General features: G+C 46.2%; 1 protein-coding gene across 1 annotated transcript in view; it reads right to left on the bottom strand.

The window, feature by feature from the left end:
* The window catches only part of NSF (N-ethylmaleimide sensitive factor, vesicle fusing ATPase), a 593422-nt gene that overhangs the window by 417182 nt on the left and 161611 nt on the right, over positions 1–14629 (bottom strand). The window contains exons 3-4 of the mRNA XM_069237976.1: positions 12328–12427; positions 636–675 (exon numbers count right to left, since the gene is read on the bottom strand). Coding sequence (XP_069094077.1) covers positions 636–675; positions 12328–12427 — 140 coding nt within the window. The remainder of the gene's footprint in view (positions 1–635; positions 676–12327; positions 12428–14629) is intronic.

The following is a 14629-nucleotide window of genomic DNA, read 5'->3' as shown; positions in this document are numbered from 1 at the left end:
TTTCCGGATGAAATTAATACTAGTCACTAGGTCACAACTCATTATCATGATTTGTGGCCGAGATTCAAGAAAAACACGTTTTTTGCTCACAAATGGTCTAGCCAACTAAGATCCTCGATGAAACCGTATCTTTATCATCCTTCACAATAACAATGACAAGGACAATGACAGACTTTGTGATATCAACATTATTCTGCTGTTAGGTAGCTAAGGTTACCAGTCTTTTGCTTGTGATAACGTCCAAATTGTTTTATGCTGCAGTTACCATTAAGTAGCTCCAGATTCCTCTTTGCAAACTAGTTTCACAATTTTTCTAGGACAAGTCAAGTACATAAACTTGTTCTCACTCTTAGGGTTGCGTAAATTCATCAGTACACTTGAACGCTGTATGGCATAAATGTTTTTCCCTGTATAAATTTCACTCAGAATTTCACAGATTTCCAGAGGCTTAGGAAGCGTATGGCTATATTCTTCACTAAAGTAGCGCCAACTGGTAAGCTTAAAACTAGCAACTACATTGGAACAAATTTAGCATTTGGCATAAAAACAACACTATGACTATTTCACGGTTTGAGAGCTCTTAGTTGTGCCTAAAATGGTTTGTGTAGGTTCCGTACTAAATAAGCATTTCTTACCTTCAACATCCTGCCCAATGGAGAGTCCGGCCCATTTCCGCTGGAAAACAACACAATCACAGGTCAAAGAGATAACTGGATAACTACTAGTCAGTTTAAGAATTTTAATCGCATCTTTGAACAAAATGCTTATACTAAAACCACTGTAAAAAGGCACTTAATATAAAAGTGTTAAAATAGCAGATATTATTACCACCCAAACTCTGAATAATTTATTGATCTTGAAAATATAAATGGCAGAACTGGCCCTGTTGGAATGTGAGCTGAGTTCCCCACGTCTCCAAGTCTACATGATGTGAACATTTAGAACTTAATCTGCTGAACTCCTTTTAGGGATCACTTGTGGAAATACAGGCACACATCCAGTAAGTTTGGACTTGAAGTGAGATACATAGGTCGATCTAGACTGCAAAAACTCTGGTGGCCTAGAAGACTGATAATGGAGAGCTCGAAATAATAAATTACTTTCCTTTGGTGGTGCTCTTTTTGGTGGAAATACTATCCAACAACAGATTCCTCACCTTGTAAATTGCCCCAGGTGCAGAAATTCAGAAAACTTAAAAGCAGTGCTCCCGCACACCAGTAGGTAGTGTTGTGCGACTCCATGCTGATGCTGTTCCGCTCTGGAAGTGACTAACGGAGCTACATATATGCACCACTCATAACGCCGACAAGTGGTTTTTCGTGAACTGTTCCGGAAACTCAGACACAGAGCCCATCACCAAATTGAACAAACCAGTGTAATGTATTTTAGATTTTAAGCTTTTGAGATGGGAAAGACCACTGTACAGAAAGGGGAGGGGGAGGGGATCTGCAGTTAGCTCAAGTGTTCACCAGAAAGAGTGTTACAATAACAGAAGGTATTCTTCTGATGGATAATTCTAACTGCAGAGTCATCACCTTTTGAATAGGATTCCAAAGCTGTACCTTCCAAGGTGGTGGGTCTGTAGAATAGCCCAGGCTAAAAGGTCCTGCAGGACGAGAAGCCAAAATTCTATCTTGGCTGACCTGGCCATAGATGCAGTAGTGTGTTGTGAACATGTGCATTCATGCTCATGTAGCTGCCTGACAAGTATCCAGGACATGAACTCTGCATGACAACACAATGATAGCAGCCCTGGCCCTGGTGGAAGGGGCTCTTAGACATTCTGGAGGCTCATTCTTAGGCAATGTTTAGCAGATCTTAATACAGAGAACTATCCATCAAGAGATGGTCCTTTTATGCACCACTGTGTCCTTCGTTCCACAGAATCCCACAAAGAGCTGACCATCCACCCAATGTTCTATAGCATTACTGATGTAAAAACTGTGTATTCTCTTAGGGTCTAAACAATGGAGTTTCTGTACCTCTTTTGAGAGATGAGGTGGAGCAAAGAAAGTCAGAGGCGCAATGGCTTGCCCAACATAAAAAAGTATCGCCACCTTCTTCACGAATGGAGTTCGAGTCCTACACATCAATTTATCTGGATAACAGGTTTTTGAAAGGCTACACTGAAAGGGCCTGAAGTTCACTCACTCAGCATGCAGATGTTATAGCAACCGAAAAGATAGTTTTTAGATGCGAGTAGGTGCCATAAATAACTGTGCATTGGTTTTAAAGGGGTATACATTAGAAACATGTGAACCAGATGCAAGTCCCACTGTGGCATCACAAAGGTCTTGGGTGAACAAATGTGCTATAAACCTTTTAGATAACAAATCACAACCAGTGATTTCAATAAGAACAGTTGGTCTGACAAATGTAAAGGCCAAAATGGCAGACAGGTAAGCCCCATTTGTGCCCAGAGCAAGACCTTACAGTGCAAAAAACAAGGCAAACAAAACCAACGGGTCCAACTTGTGGGTACTGCACCGAGCCACAAGCTTGTCCCAGAGCCCCGCATACATATATAGATTTAGTTGAGATGTCTGGGTACCAAATGCCATTGAGGGTGCAGGTTGCACAGGCTCAGGTGCAGAATCCTGCCCTGCTGCAGTGACAGAAGGTCCACACCCAGTGGCAGCTTTATCGAAGGAGGGATGCTGAAGCCTATGGGTTTCAGGTACCACACTCTTCTGGCCCAATTTGGAGCTACTAGGGTCACTCGGGCCCAGTTGTTCCTGATCTTCAGAACTCAGAACAGGGGAGGTAACAGCAGAAAAGCACATAAGAGCAGGAAAGTATGTGCTCCAAATCAGATAAAGTGTTTCTCGGTGAGATAGCCTTCTTGGGAACTCAGATGCACAAAAGTGTTGTCAACAATGAACGTCTATGGTTGGTCACATCATACCAACTTCAACAACTAGGGATCTTTTTAGTTAACCATCTTGGGACTTTTGCTCTCAACACTATTGTCTGAGAAAGCGCGAGCAAGCTCCTGGGGCTGAGAACGCAACCAGAACAGTTCTTATAATTTAGGAGAAATAAATGGGGTGATAGAAGAATGTTAACTAAAAAGATCCCTGGATGTCAAAGTTTATTTGAGGTGACTGTAGACATTTGTTGTTGATCAAATCGAATCCATCTAGCAACACCAGTAGGAGACTTGTCTCATAACGATAAAAGAACATCAGGCCCATAGGGATTTAAAATCATTGAAATAGGAAAATGATGGTTACTTCACCAATCGAACCTATTGGGAGTATTATATAATTTCTGGAGTTCCCTGTTACATCTCAACGTTATGGGAGATTTTGCAACTACGATCATGATACATGTTTTAACAATACTGAATGGGGAAGAATATAAAATTATGTCCAGAAGGAGGTGGTTTAAAAGATGTAATGTTTTTGGTCACCAAAATGTGTTGACGATTATAAACAGGGACATAATCCATCAGCGCTACACAATTTTATATGATTGATCAACTCATGATTGCAGAGTGACGTATATGCGGGATACTTGCAACTCTAAAAGGGTAATAAATGAGCTTTTAAAAAAAATATTTTTCTCCAAGTTATATGTTTTTATCTTGTGTAAAATAATTAGAGGGTGATTTTAATGAATATGAATAAATATTTAACCAATAGTTTTTGGAATTTTATGTGGTTTGTATTCACAGTGCTTTTAGAATATAAAGCCCTGCTGGTGTGGTATAAAGAAGACAAATGTAATGCAAGAATGAAGATATGAATGGATGGTGATTGGTGACTGAATACTAGTTTAACCTAGGGGAAAATTATTTTACTTTGGTCAAAAAGCCACAGATCCATCCATACTGAGATCCAGGAAAGAAGCTGAAACATTTGGATCATATCCAAATGACATGGACTCAGTGGTCCAGATGAAAGGCTCAAAAGTGCACAGTATCCAAGATGGCTTTGATAAAGAGGAGCCTCTGCGAAGGAATCAGGTGTAACTTTGGCAGGTTGGCAGAGAACTCCATGATGTCAACAGTTTGCTGTCATCTGGAGGTGGACTTCAACAGTCAGTCGTTGAGGAAGAGAAGACTGGAACCCCAAATGACGGGCAGTGGCCACTACCATCACCTTTGTGAACACCCGAGGAGCGCTGGTGAGCCCAAAAGGGAGCACAGCAAACTGAAAGTGTTTGTGGGCCACCTTTAAACACAGATAGTGTTTGTGGGCCTGCAGATTGTGAAAATAGGCATCCTAAAGGTTGAATGAAACCATCAAGACTTCAGGATCCTGATCAAGGGTAGGCTTTTAAAATTTGTACTTGTGTAGGAAGACATTGAGAGGGCCAATTATCTAGGATAGGACAGTGGCCTGCATCCTTCTTTGGCACATGGAACTAGCGGCAATAGCACCCAGTCCCTACTCCCAAAAGCCATCACCCTCTTTATGGCTCCTTTGGCCAAATGAGCCAACACTTCCTGAAATAAAATAGACATATTGTCATCTGGAAGTGGGCTCATGTCAGAGGCAGGTGCAGTGGGTCGGGAAGGAATGGCAGGGTATAGCCCCGTTGGACAATATGCAAGACCCATTTGTGGAGTGTAATGTGTTGCCACACCCCTGCAGAAGTGGCTGATCCTGCCCCCTACTAGATGGCTGTGTGTCGGTAAGGGTGCACTAAAGGGGCTTGCAGATGGTAGCCAGATGGGTAGAAGACTGGGATATGCGCTGTCCCGGGAGGTCGTTCTCTGTTGGGCTCACATCCTGACCTCACAGGCTTGGTGTGCAGGTGGTGGGGCCTGACACTGTCATTATATCCTGCCCCTGGCATACCCAAGAAACGGATTACATTGATGGGGGATTGTCTGAAGGGAGCTGAAGGCCTAAGAAGCATGCCTAGGCCCAACTCTGCTTAAAACGCTCAAGGGGGGAATCCGCCTTCACACCAGCTTGCATTGACCAACTGCAAGACAAGTCTGGCCGAGGAGAACATAATCTTTCCGAATGAGCCTACTCATTTTGGCGTGGTTGAAGAGGCATTAGAGTTCACTTTACTGGTGAACCCCTGTACCACCAGACTGCCAGGTGTTGAGTGCTGTGTTAAGAAGTCCAGGCATCCTGGAGCACGTCTACCTGGCAGCTGACTGGGTGACCAAAACATGGTACAGCCCAGGTCCCCAGCAGTGTGTCAGTGATGGCTTCACTGAAGGGCAGAAGAGGGTCGGCCAGTGCCCTGCCAGGCTGTAGGATCTATGTCAATACATATGTTTTTACCTCCTTAGTGGGGAGGGGAAGGTCAAGGACTCCTTGGAGGGGGAACAACCTAGTATCTATTTAGATGTCAAACTCACTGGCATCCTGCAGGTCCATGTACCATCATTATCATCATCATCATCTGATGAGGCAACCTCCTAACCAACCCGACCTCTATTGTCTTCATTAGGCTGACTCTGGTCAAAGTCAGAGCCAAGAAGTTGGTGTAATGACCATGCATGATTGCACAAAAGTAGGATTGTGTCTGCATCAATGGATAACAGAGGCTGTGGCACGTCAAGACATCGCCTTGATCAAGATGACGCTGACATTGAGTTGGACACTACAATGGATGGCAGGTTTTCCTCTGGCTTCGGTGCCAGCATTGAATCTCAACGAATCGGCACTGATTTCAGTGCCAGCCTTGACATGGAACATACAGAGGGTTCAGGCGGCTCCAAGGGGAAAACAGTCGGCATTAACCAGACCGGGAGCCTCTGCGGATCCTTGGGGCCCAAAGGTGCACCAGGGGGACCCAAGACTGACAAAGGAAACAAAGCATGGTCTCTCAAAAGCCCTTAACCTGCTGCAACATCACTGATGGACCTGGGAACTAGGGGTGCATCAGGACCCGGACTGGAATATGCTCACTGGTGGAACAGGAGTAAAACCTGGAGGCATGGTGATGCCCTTATGCATTCTCTGAGCAGCAGGAAGGGGTCAAGTTCCACTTAGACGTCTTATTTTCCTTTTTCAACTTAGCCGAAGGCTTCACTAGTGGAGAAAATCTGCCTAACTGCCAACTACACCCAGTCATTGACCAGAGACAGGCTGCGGGCATCCAATGGGACTGAACTGACCTTTTGGCCAGCATCCGTTGCTCCCCCTGCTTGGCCACCGCTATTGCTGCTGCTGGCCTCCTCACAGAGCCTGCCAGCTCTGCGTTCGAGTCGTTGTGTCTAAGGCATTTGTCAGGTCTGTCTGTTTTTCTTCCTTTTAATTCTTTTGCCTTTGCCTCTTTTTCCTCCTTGTCTCTCTGGTTCACTCTCCTTTTCTCTCTTTCACGCGCCTTTTCTTTCTTTCACTCTCCTTTCGATCCTTGCCGCGGCCACCCTCCCACCTCCCAGCTGACCAGCCCCCCTCCCTTTCAGGATGGCCGCTGCGCAGTGAGGGGTGACTGAACTGAAGTTTTGGCCAGTGTCCATTGCTCCCCCTGCGTGGCCACTGCTGCTGTTGCTTGCTTCCTCACAGAGCCCGTTGGCTCAGTACTCAAGGCGTCTGTCTGTTTTTTCTCCTTTTCATTCCTTTGCCTTACTTTGCCTCTTTTTTTTCCACGTTGCCGCTCTTGTTATTATTTTTTTTTCTCTCTTTCACTCTCCTGTCCCTCCCCGTCGCTGCTGCCCCAAAGGCCCCGCCCTCGTAGCGGTTTCCCATCTTCCCGCCTCCCAGCTGACCAATCCCCACCCTCCCCTTCTTAAGAGTGGCTGCTGCGCAGTGAGGGGCCACTGAACTGACCTTTTGGCCAGCGTCCATTGCTCCCCCTGCGTGGCCACTGCTGCTGCTGCTTGCCTCCTCACAGAGCCTGCCAGCTCTGTCCTCGAGACATCTGTCAGGTCTGTCTGTTTCTCCTCCTTTTCATTCTTTTGCCTTATGTTGCCTCTTTTTCCTCGTTGTCTCTCTTGTTCACTCTCCTTTTCTCTTTCACTCCCCATCGCTGCTGCCCCATGGCCCTGCCCTCATAGCGCTTCCTGCCCTCCGCCCTCATAGCGCTTCCTGCACTCCGCCCTCATAGCACTTTCTGCTTTCCCGCTTCCCAGCTGGCTAATCCTGCCCTCTTCTATTCTTAAGGGTGGCCGCTGTGCGGCCGCTCCGATGGCGCCCCAAAGGCAAGCCCATCCACACCTGGACCACTCCCAGCACCATGGACCCTGGATCTCGCATCACTCATTGTTACGGCACTAAGACCCTCCACATCCTGAACCCCGGACGGCGGAGCAACTGCTACTCGGCCTCCCCCAAGGACACTCACAGACCCTTCTCCTGCCGTTACTGCCACCTCGTTTTCTCAGCACACCATACTCAAATCCTCACAATGCCAGAACCATCTCCAGACCACCTCAAATGCATCCTCCTTAATGTGCGCTCCCTGCACAAACACGCCGTGGAGATTTGGGACCAGATAGACACCCCCCACCCGGACATCGCTTTCTTCACCGAGACATGGACTAACATAACATCTGGTCCTGACATAGCCATCCCCAGAGACTACAAGCTGCAACCCAAGGACCACTCGGACTACGACCAGCGTTCAGCGACGCTATCATCGACCTCATACCCTCCCACGCTCTCGCCTCCAGCAACTACCTTCTCCTACGAGACCTCAATTTCCATTTCAACGATCACAGCGACCACAACACTGCAACACTACTAGAGAACCTTGACACAATCAGGCTCAAGCAACTGGTTACCTCACCAACGCAGACCAACGCACACTGCTGGACATACTCCACCCCATTTTCTCCGCCAGCAGCAACGTCACCATCAGCGACTCGACCCAGCTACACTGGACCGACCACCAATTCATCCTTTTTTCCATCTCTACACACACAACACACGCCTACGCAACACACCCCGCCCACAGAAAATGGAACCAGATCTCAGAAGACAAACACGAGCACCCTCAGCAACTCTCCTCCCCCAACACAACAGATGCCAACACCTCAGCCCAGAACCTCCGCAAATGGATCACCAACTGCGCCGACACCCTGGCCCCTCTCCAAACGACTACAGGGAAACACTCTTCCAAAAATGCCAGCTTGTTCACCCACACACTCTAGGAATCAAAGCACTCATGCAGGAGGCTGGAGAAGAAGTGGAGAAACAGCAAATCCCCTCAAGACATGGCAACCTTCAAAGCCACAAGATCCCACCACAGCCTGATCAGATCCAACAGGAAGAATGCCCTGAGGGACCGCACCAGCTCCACATCTCGCAACACTAAAGAACTTTCCCACATCAAAGAATTCACCAAACCAAAAGCCGAGACCACTGAGATCTCTCCATCTCAGGAGCTCTGCGACAGACTGGCTACCTTCTTTCACAGGAAGATCAATTATGATCGATTATGACAGTTTCGGACACCAACACTCATTGAACCCATCAACTAAACCCCCGCCAGGGTCAGCCAAACCCCCTTGTTTCCTGAACACCTGGACTCCCCTCACAACAGAGTAGCATCCACTCCAGAGCCCCGACCGACCCCTGCCCACATTACATTTTCAAGACGGCCAGCACACCAATCTCTGTATGACCATCAACTGCTCCCAAGAAGCAGCAACCTACCCCGAAGATTGGAAGCACGCCGAGATTCGCCCTCTACTAAAGAAACCCACAGCCAACCCAAGTAACCTCAAGAACTACCGCCCCATCTCACTGCTACCCTTCCCTGCATAAGTCGCACAGAAGGCTATCAACACTCAGCTAAGACAACACATCAAGAACAACAACATCCTGAATGTCTCCCAATCAGGGTTCAGAACCAACCACAGCACCAAAACCGACCTGCTCGCAGCCACAGATGACATTCGACAAATCCCCCACCCCTACGGACCATGCATGCATCCTCGGCATCATCTTCGACTCAACGCTCACCATGACCAGGCAGGTCAACTCCTCCACCTCCACCTGCTTCCACAACCGCTGACTCCTACGAACTGCCGGAAAACAGTGTCACACGCCCTCATCACAAGCAGACTTGACTACGGCAACGCTCTCTATGAGGGAACCTCCAAAAAAAACCTGAACAAATTACAACAGAACCAGAACGCCACTGCCAGACTCATCCTAGACCTCCCCTGCCCAGAACACATCAAATAACATCTGAAGAACCTCGACTGGCTCACCATCGAGAAGAGGATCAACTTAAAACTCCTCATACTCACCTACAAAGCCCTCCACAACGACGGACCCAACTACCTCAACAATCGCATCAACTGGTACTCCCCTCTCAGACCCTTCCGCTCGTCCCAACAGTCTCTCACCAACGTACCCCGAATACAGATGTCCTCGGCTGCAGGATGATCTTTTTCATACTTGGCAGCAAAAAAGCTGGAACACTTTACCACCACACCTCAGTCACTATCGCTGGCTCAGTTCAGGAAGGAACTCAAGACATGGCTCTTCGACTGATCTGTGGGGCCACTCCTCAGCGCCTTGAGACCCTATGGGCGAGTAGTGCGCTATACAAGACCGTGATTGATTGAATGGCTAAGGTAAGAAAATTCCAACTTTCTAAACGTGCCATGTTCAGAACTGCAATTTAAAATCAGACTTCACCATATGTTAGGATTTCAAATTGTGAGATTCTGGAGAAACCAAACTTGAAGGCGTTATCTTTTCTCATTTGTAAATTACACTTACAAAATGTAATAAGGCAACTCTAGTGTTATCTTATGGGAGAGACAGGCCTTATAGTAGTGAAAAACGAATTTAAGAGTTTTTCACTACCAAGACCTGTAAAACATAAATGTAAATGTTCTACCTTTTAAATGCATTGCACTCTGCCCACTAGGCTGACCAGGGCTTACCATAGGGGTTACTTTTATGTATTAAAAAGGAAGGTTTCGGCCTGGTAAGATGTTTATTTAGCCAGGTCGAAATGAAAGTTTAAAACTGCACACACAGACCCTGCAACAGCAGGCCTCAGGCATGTTTAAATGGCACTTAGTGGGTGGCACAATCAGGGCTGCAGGCCCACTAGTAGCGTTTAATTAAGAGGCCGTGGACACATGTAGTGCACTTTACTAGGGACTAAGTACATTAAATATGTCAACTGGCGATAAGCTAATATTACCATGTTTACAGGAGAGAGCACAACCACTTTAGCACTGGTTAGCAATGGTGAAGTGCGCAGAGTCCTACTACCAGCAAAAACGAGGTCAGAAAAAGTGGAGGAGGAAGGCAAAAAGTTGAAGGGAAGACAACTCTAAGGCTTACAAGTCAAACAGCTCCACTTCAAATGTCATCTGGGCACAATCGTCATAGGCCCTGGAATCATGCAAAGAACCTAAGTACCGGAGGTGCAGCTTGTGGGGATCTGTCACAGACATCTGATGCTACAGTCCCTAAAAGGTCTGAATCCCTCCATTTTATGAGGTGACATCACCTGAATACTGGAATATTTACTGGGAGAAATCCCTTCACAAAGTGAAGAAGGAAGGAGTTGATGTCCGGCCTATAAGCTGCTCTGTTCTTCACTTCCAGAGAGGAATGGTTTTGCCACAGAGTCACACTGTGCCAGCTACTGGTGCGCAGTAGCACTGCTTTTAAGTTTTCTGGATCCAGTCTGGCATGTGGGGAAATTGACCAGGTGAAGAATCTGTGGTTAGAAGTATTCATGAGAAATCTGAACTTTCAGGATTAGCTGCCAATGAGACCCGAACACTATAAACCTTTCCAGTGCAACACTGGAAACAATGCTGTACCAGCAGCTAAGCTCATTATGGTTTAGACACAGCAAACCGAGGAACATCAAATTACATCTGCAGCGTTGGCACAGTTAACTCTCAGGTGAGAGTAATTTCAACATATGTCACAGGTCACAGTCAGTGCAGAAGGTACTGGCCTTTTCTAGGCACACCTGCTATGTCAGGTTAACACTTAAGTGTAAAAGTCAACCTGTTTCCAAAGGAGGGAGACAAGAGCTTATTCATTGAGCTCCAGCCACTTCCTTGGCACTGAGGTATCACTTCAAACCACTGGTGCCAGGAAGCAATTTTATTCTCAGCACAAAAACTGAGGCATCCTACAACTGTACTATGCAAAGGTAAAAACGTATGGGGGTGGCCGGATATATTCCAGAGGAAGTTCTGTTGGGTTGGTAGGTCATGTCTTAGTATTAGCACATCAGAGATTCCAAATATCAGGTGGCTTTCCATTTCCAAAATATCTGGAGGATTTTCCAAACGGCCTGATTTTCCAGCTAATGGGCAAGCAAGAAACAAAAGACTTTCTGATCACTTGGGATATAATGTACACAAAGGCTGTCATCAATGACTCTTTCTTGGTATATCAGACATTCACCGGGCTGTGGCAGCTGAGCCTAGAATCTTTGAACAGGTGCAAGTTGTGGACAGTGAGGTGACATTTCTGAGCAACACCTTTTAAAAAAAGTAAAGTACAATAATCGCAAAGCGTTTTTAGCCAAATAACAACCCAACACTATGGAATAATATTGTAAGCTCCACAAGCCAGCTCACTGGTCTTAATGATCAGACAGTACACTCAAAGTTAATTTCTTTCCACTGTTTTGTATGAGACAAGATCAACAATGCCAACCAACAAACCAATTCACCATTATATCCAGATCTGGAAAGGGCTCGCACAAGAATAAAATTAGCAGCGCACTCCTTTGCAACAGTCCATTATATGGAATGCCATCAACAGTCATGTACAAAAGTCACATGTACAGTCCAAAATATCACTCTTCCACAAAAATGACCATGCAACCTAAAGAGGCTGTGTGACCAGGCTTCAAATGCAGACCTGCAAGAAGAAGTTGCTGCGTGAGAAGGGGCGTGGCCTTGGAGGGGGTAGGGCTTCATGCTGATAACCCTTTGAAGCCCATCTGCTCTATGCCCTGCCCCCATTGACCTTCTTCCCCCTCAAAAAAAAAAAATACAAAGGTTGCTGGGTTGGTGCAGATGTCCTGGGATGTTTTCACACCTCTAAGTGGACATCAGCTGCTAACAGCCTCCAGAGAGGAGCTGGAAATCCACACTTTTCAGTAGTTTCCAGTGCCTTTTGCCTGCCACCATGTGATTTTGGCTCCCCTTCGGGCAACCGTGTGAAGAGACACGAAATTGTGTGACAAACTTCGGCACCGTGTGAGTTGCCTGGTCTGCAAATGTTTTGAACCACAGACACCAAGAGTTCACAGTATCATAACATCTTATAAAAGCATTTCATTAAAAAGGACTTCAAGCATCAACTGCACTTAAAAAGAATTTGTGACATCTTTTGAATGTGACATATCTAGTTATACATTTGGGAGAAAACAATGAACTGCTGTACTTTGGAAGCTCAGAAGCAGACTTCTACGTACCTGTGGAAGGCTGAAGGCAATAGTGCCAGGAAGCACAGAGGGATGGGTTTTTAGAGTGAAAATGAATTTGTGGTTGCCAGCGGTTCGCACTGTGACATGCCTGAGAAATGAAAACAGGACAAAGTCAACATTTTCTGTAAGACAGGAGCAACATATGTTTAAAAAATGATAGAAATCAAATCATGTTTCTCTCTGAACAGTTCTCCCCACCCACTCAAAATATCATCAAATTATACCATGCAAAATAAACAAATGGAAAGAAAGAGTCTGCTAGCCACAAACTAGGTATAATTCACGGAGACAAAAAAGAAGACAGCACCTACATGTAAAGTAGTAGGTAGTGGTATCTACTACCGCTCTGCACAACTCTTAGCAATAATGTCACTGATTAAATATGGAATATTCAACACAGTATTGTTCTCAGCTGGCCAGTCAAGCACAGCATGGTTAGTCCTGCCCATCACATGACACAGCCAGGCCACCATGTTCAAGCATGTGCACGTGCTTGAGATACGCAAACAGGAAGTCTTAGGGAAGGGATGGAAAGAGAAACTATAAGCACTGAAGTAACAGGATGCTACAAGGGAAAAGGAAATGTGGTCAACTTAAGATAAATGCAATTTTACATGCAGTATAACATTTGTAAGATAATGGTGGTCATTACATGGTCTCCTGGAAACAGCAGCTGTATGGATGTCCACAACCGGGGTTTCTAAGGTGAGTGCTGCATTCCATATCTGCAGTGGTCATGCATTGGCCCTTAGGAGTAACAGGGGGGTTAAAAATACAGTTATGATAGGAGGTATCAGTCGCATCACACTGTTGTCCCATTGGCAGGTCAGGCTGGTGAGGTTTTTAAGAGGGAGTCTTGTGAGGTGCTTTCAATGGTAATTCATTATAAAGTAAACACTAAGGCCTAATTTTGGGGAAGGGAGTGTCATGTCTGGTGTAGGAGAGTGTCTATTTTTTGACATGGTTACCCCCTACTTTTTGCCTGGTACCTGATGTGATTTCGACTGAAAATGCACTGCGTTCCAGCTAAACAGATCCCCGGTGCCAGATCTCTTTCTCTAAACTGTACAATTGTCTCCCCAGTTCGCAAATCCTTTAGCACCCTCTGTAAGTCTCTAGTAAATAGTACCCCTGGTACCTATGGCCTGAGGTGCTAAAGCGGGGCCCAAGGGCTGCAGCACCAATTATGCCACCCTAAGGGACCCACTCAGCAAGCATTAACAGGCTACCATTGCAGGCTGTGTGTGTTAGTGCAGACAAAAGTGAAAACACGACATGGCACACAGCCTGTGTGCCATGTCCCCTAACACTGCATGCAATATATGCAAGTCACCCTGACAGCCCTAAGGCAGGGTGCATTATATTACACATGAGGGCATATCTGCAACAACAGATACGCCCCTGCTATGTCTTTGTCAATTCTCAGACATAGTGGCCAGGGATGCCATTTTAAATGCATGTGCTGGACACTGGTCAACACGAGTTCTCCAGCTACATGATGGCTTCAATGAAGATAGGGATGTTTGGTATCAAACATCTTGTATTGGTGAACCACACTGATGCCAGTGTTGGATTTATCAATACAAGCTCCCAGAGGGAACATTAGAGGTGCAACCTGAAAACCTACCAGCCTCTGGTGTGCTTACTGACTGGTTTCTACCAGCCTGCTACCTGAGTCGCTGCTCTAACCCCGCAGAGTTGAGAGCCTTCTGCTCTCAGAAGGCCCAGAACCAAAGCCTGTCCATGAAGAGGATGTAACACCCTTAAGGTAGGCTATTGTGAGGTGGACACGATTTTTGAGAAGTCGCCATCTTTGTGATGGCGATGGCATACTGAGGAATACTGGGACAGAGTTATGCCCACTTACCACAGGAAGTGATCATATGGTGGCATAGTGACCCTAATGGTCAGTAGCCCATTGGCTACTATCCTACACCCCCCTAATGTCTCTTAATTCAGTATTTAGGCCAATCCTTGGCACCAGAGAAGCAAATCCTGATGACCTGAGAAGACCAAGTACACAAAAGAGCCGCAAAAGCAGAACAGAAAAAAAGAAGTAGCTGACCTGGTACCAACCCTGCCGGTCTGTCTATATCCCTCATTGAAATCTGCCCCAAAGTCGACTCATTCTGAGGCTGTGACTCCAGAGACCCAGGAGGACTGCCTAAATTTGAAAAAGGCTTATGACCTTCTGTGAACAGCAGAACTATTCTCCAGCAAACTCCAAAAGAAAGGACTATGAAGACTCTGGAACCACCAAACCCCAACACCTCAAGTCAACACTGCACCA

Source organism: Pleurodeles waltl, chromosome 6 (genome assembly GCF_031143425.1).
Source record: "Pleurodeles waltl isolate 20211129_DDA chromosome 6, aPleWal1.hap1.20221129, whole genome shotgun sequence".
Taxonomy (NCBI): domain Eukaryota; kingdom Metazoa; phylum Chordata; class Amphibia; order Caudata; family Salamandridae; genus Pleurodeles; species Pleurodeles waltl.
Note: the sequence above shows the minus strand (reverse complement) of the source record. Positions and strands in the feature narration are given on the sequence as shown.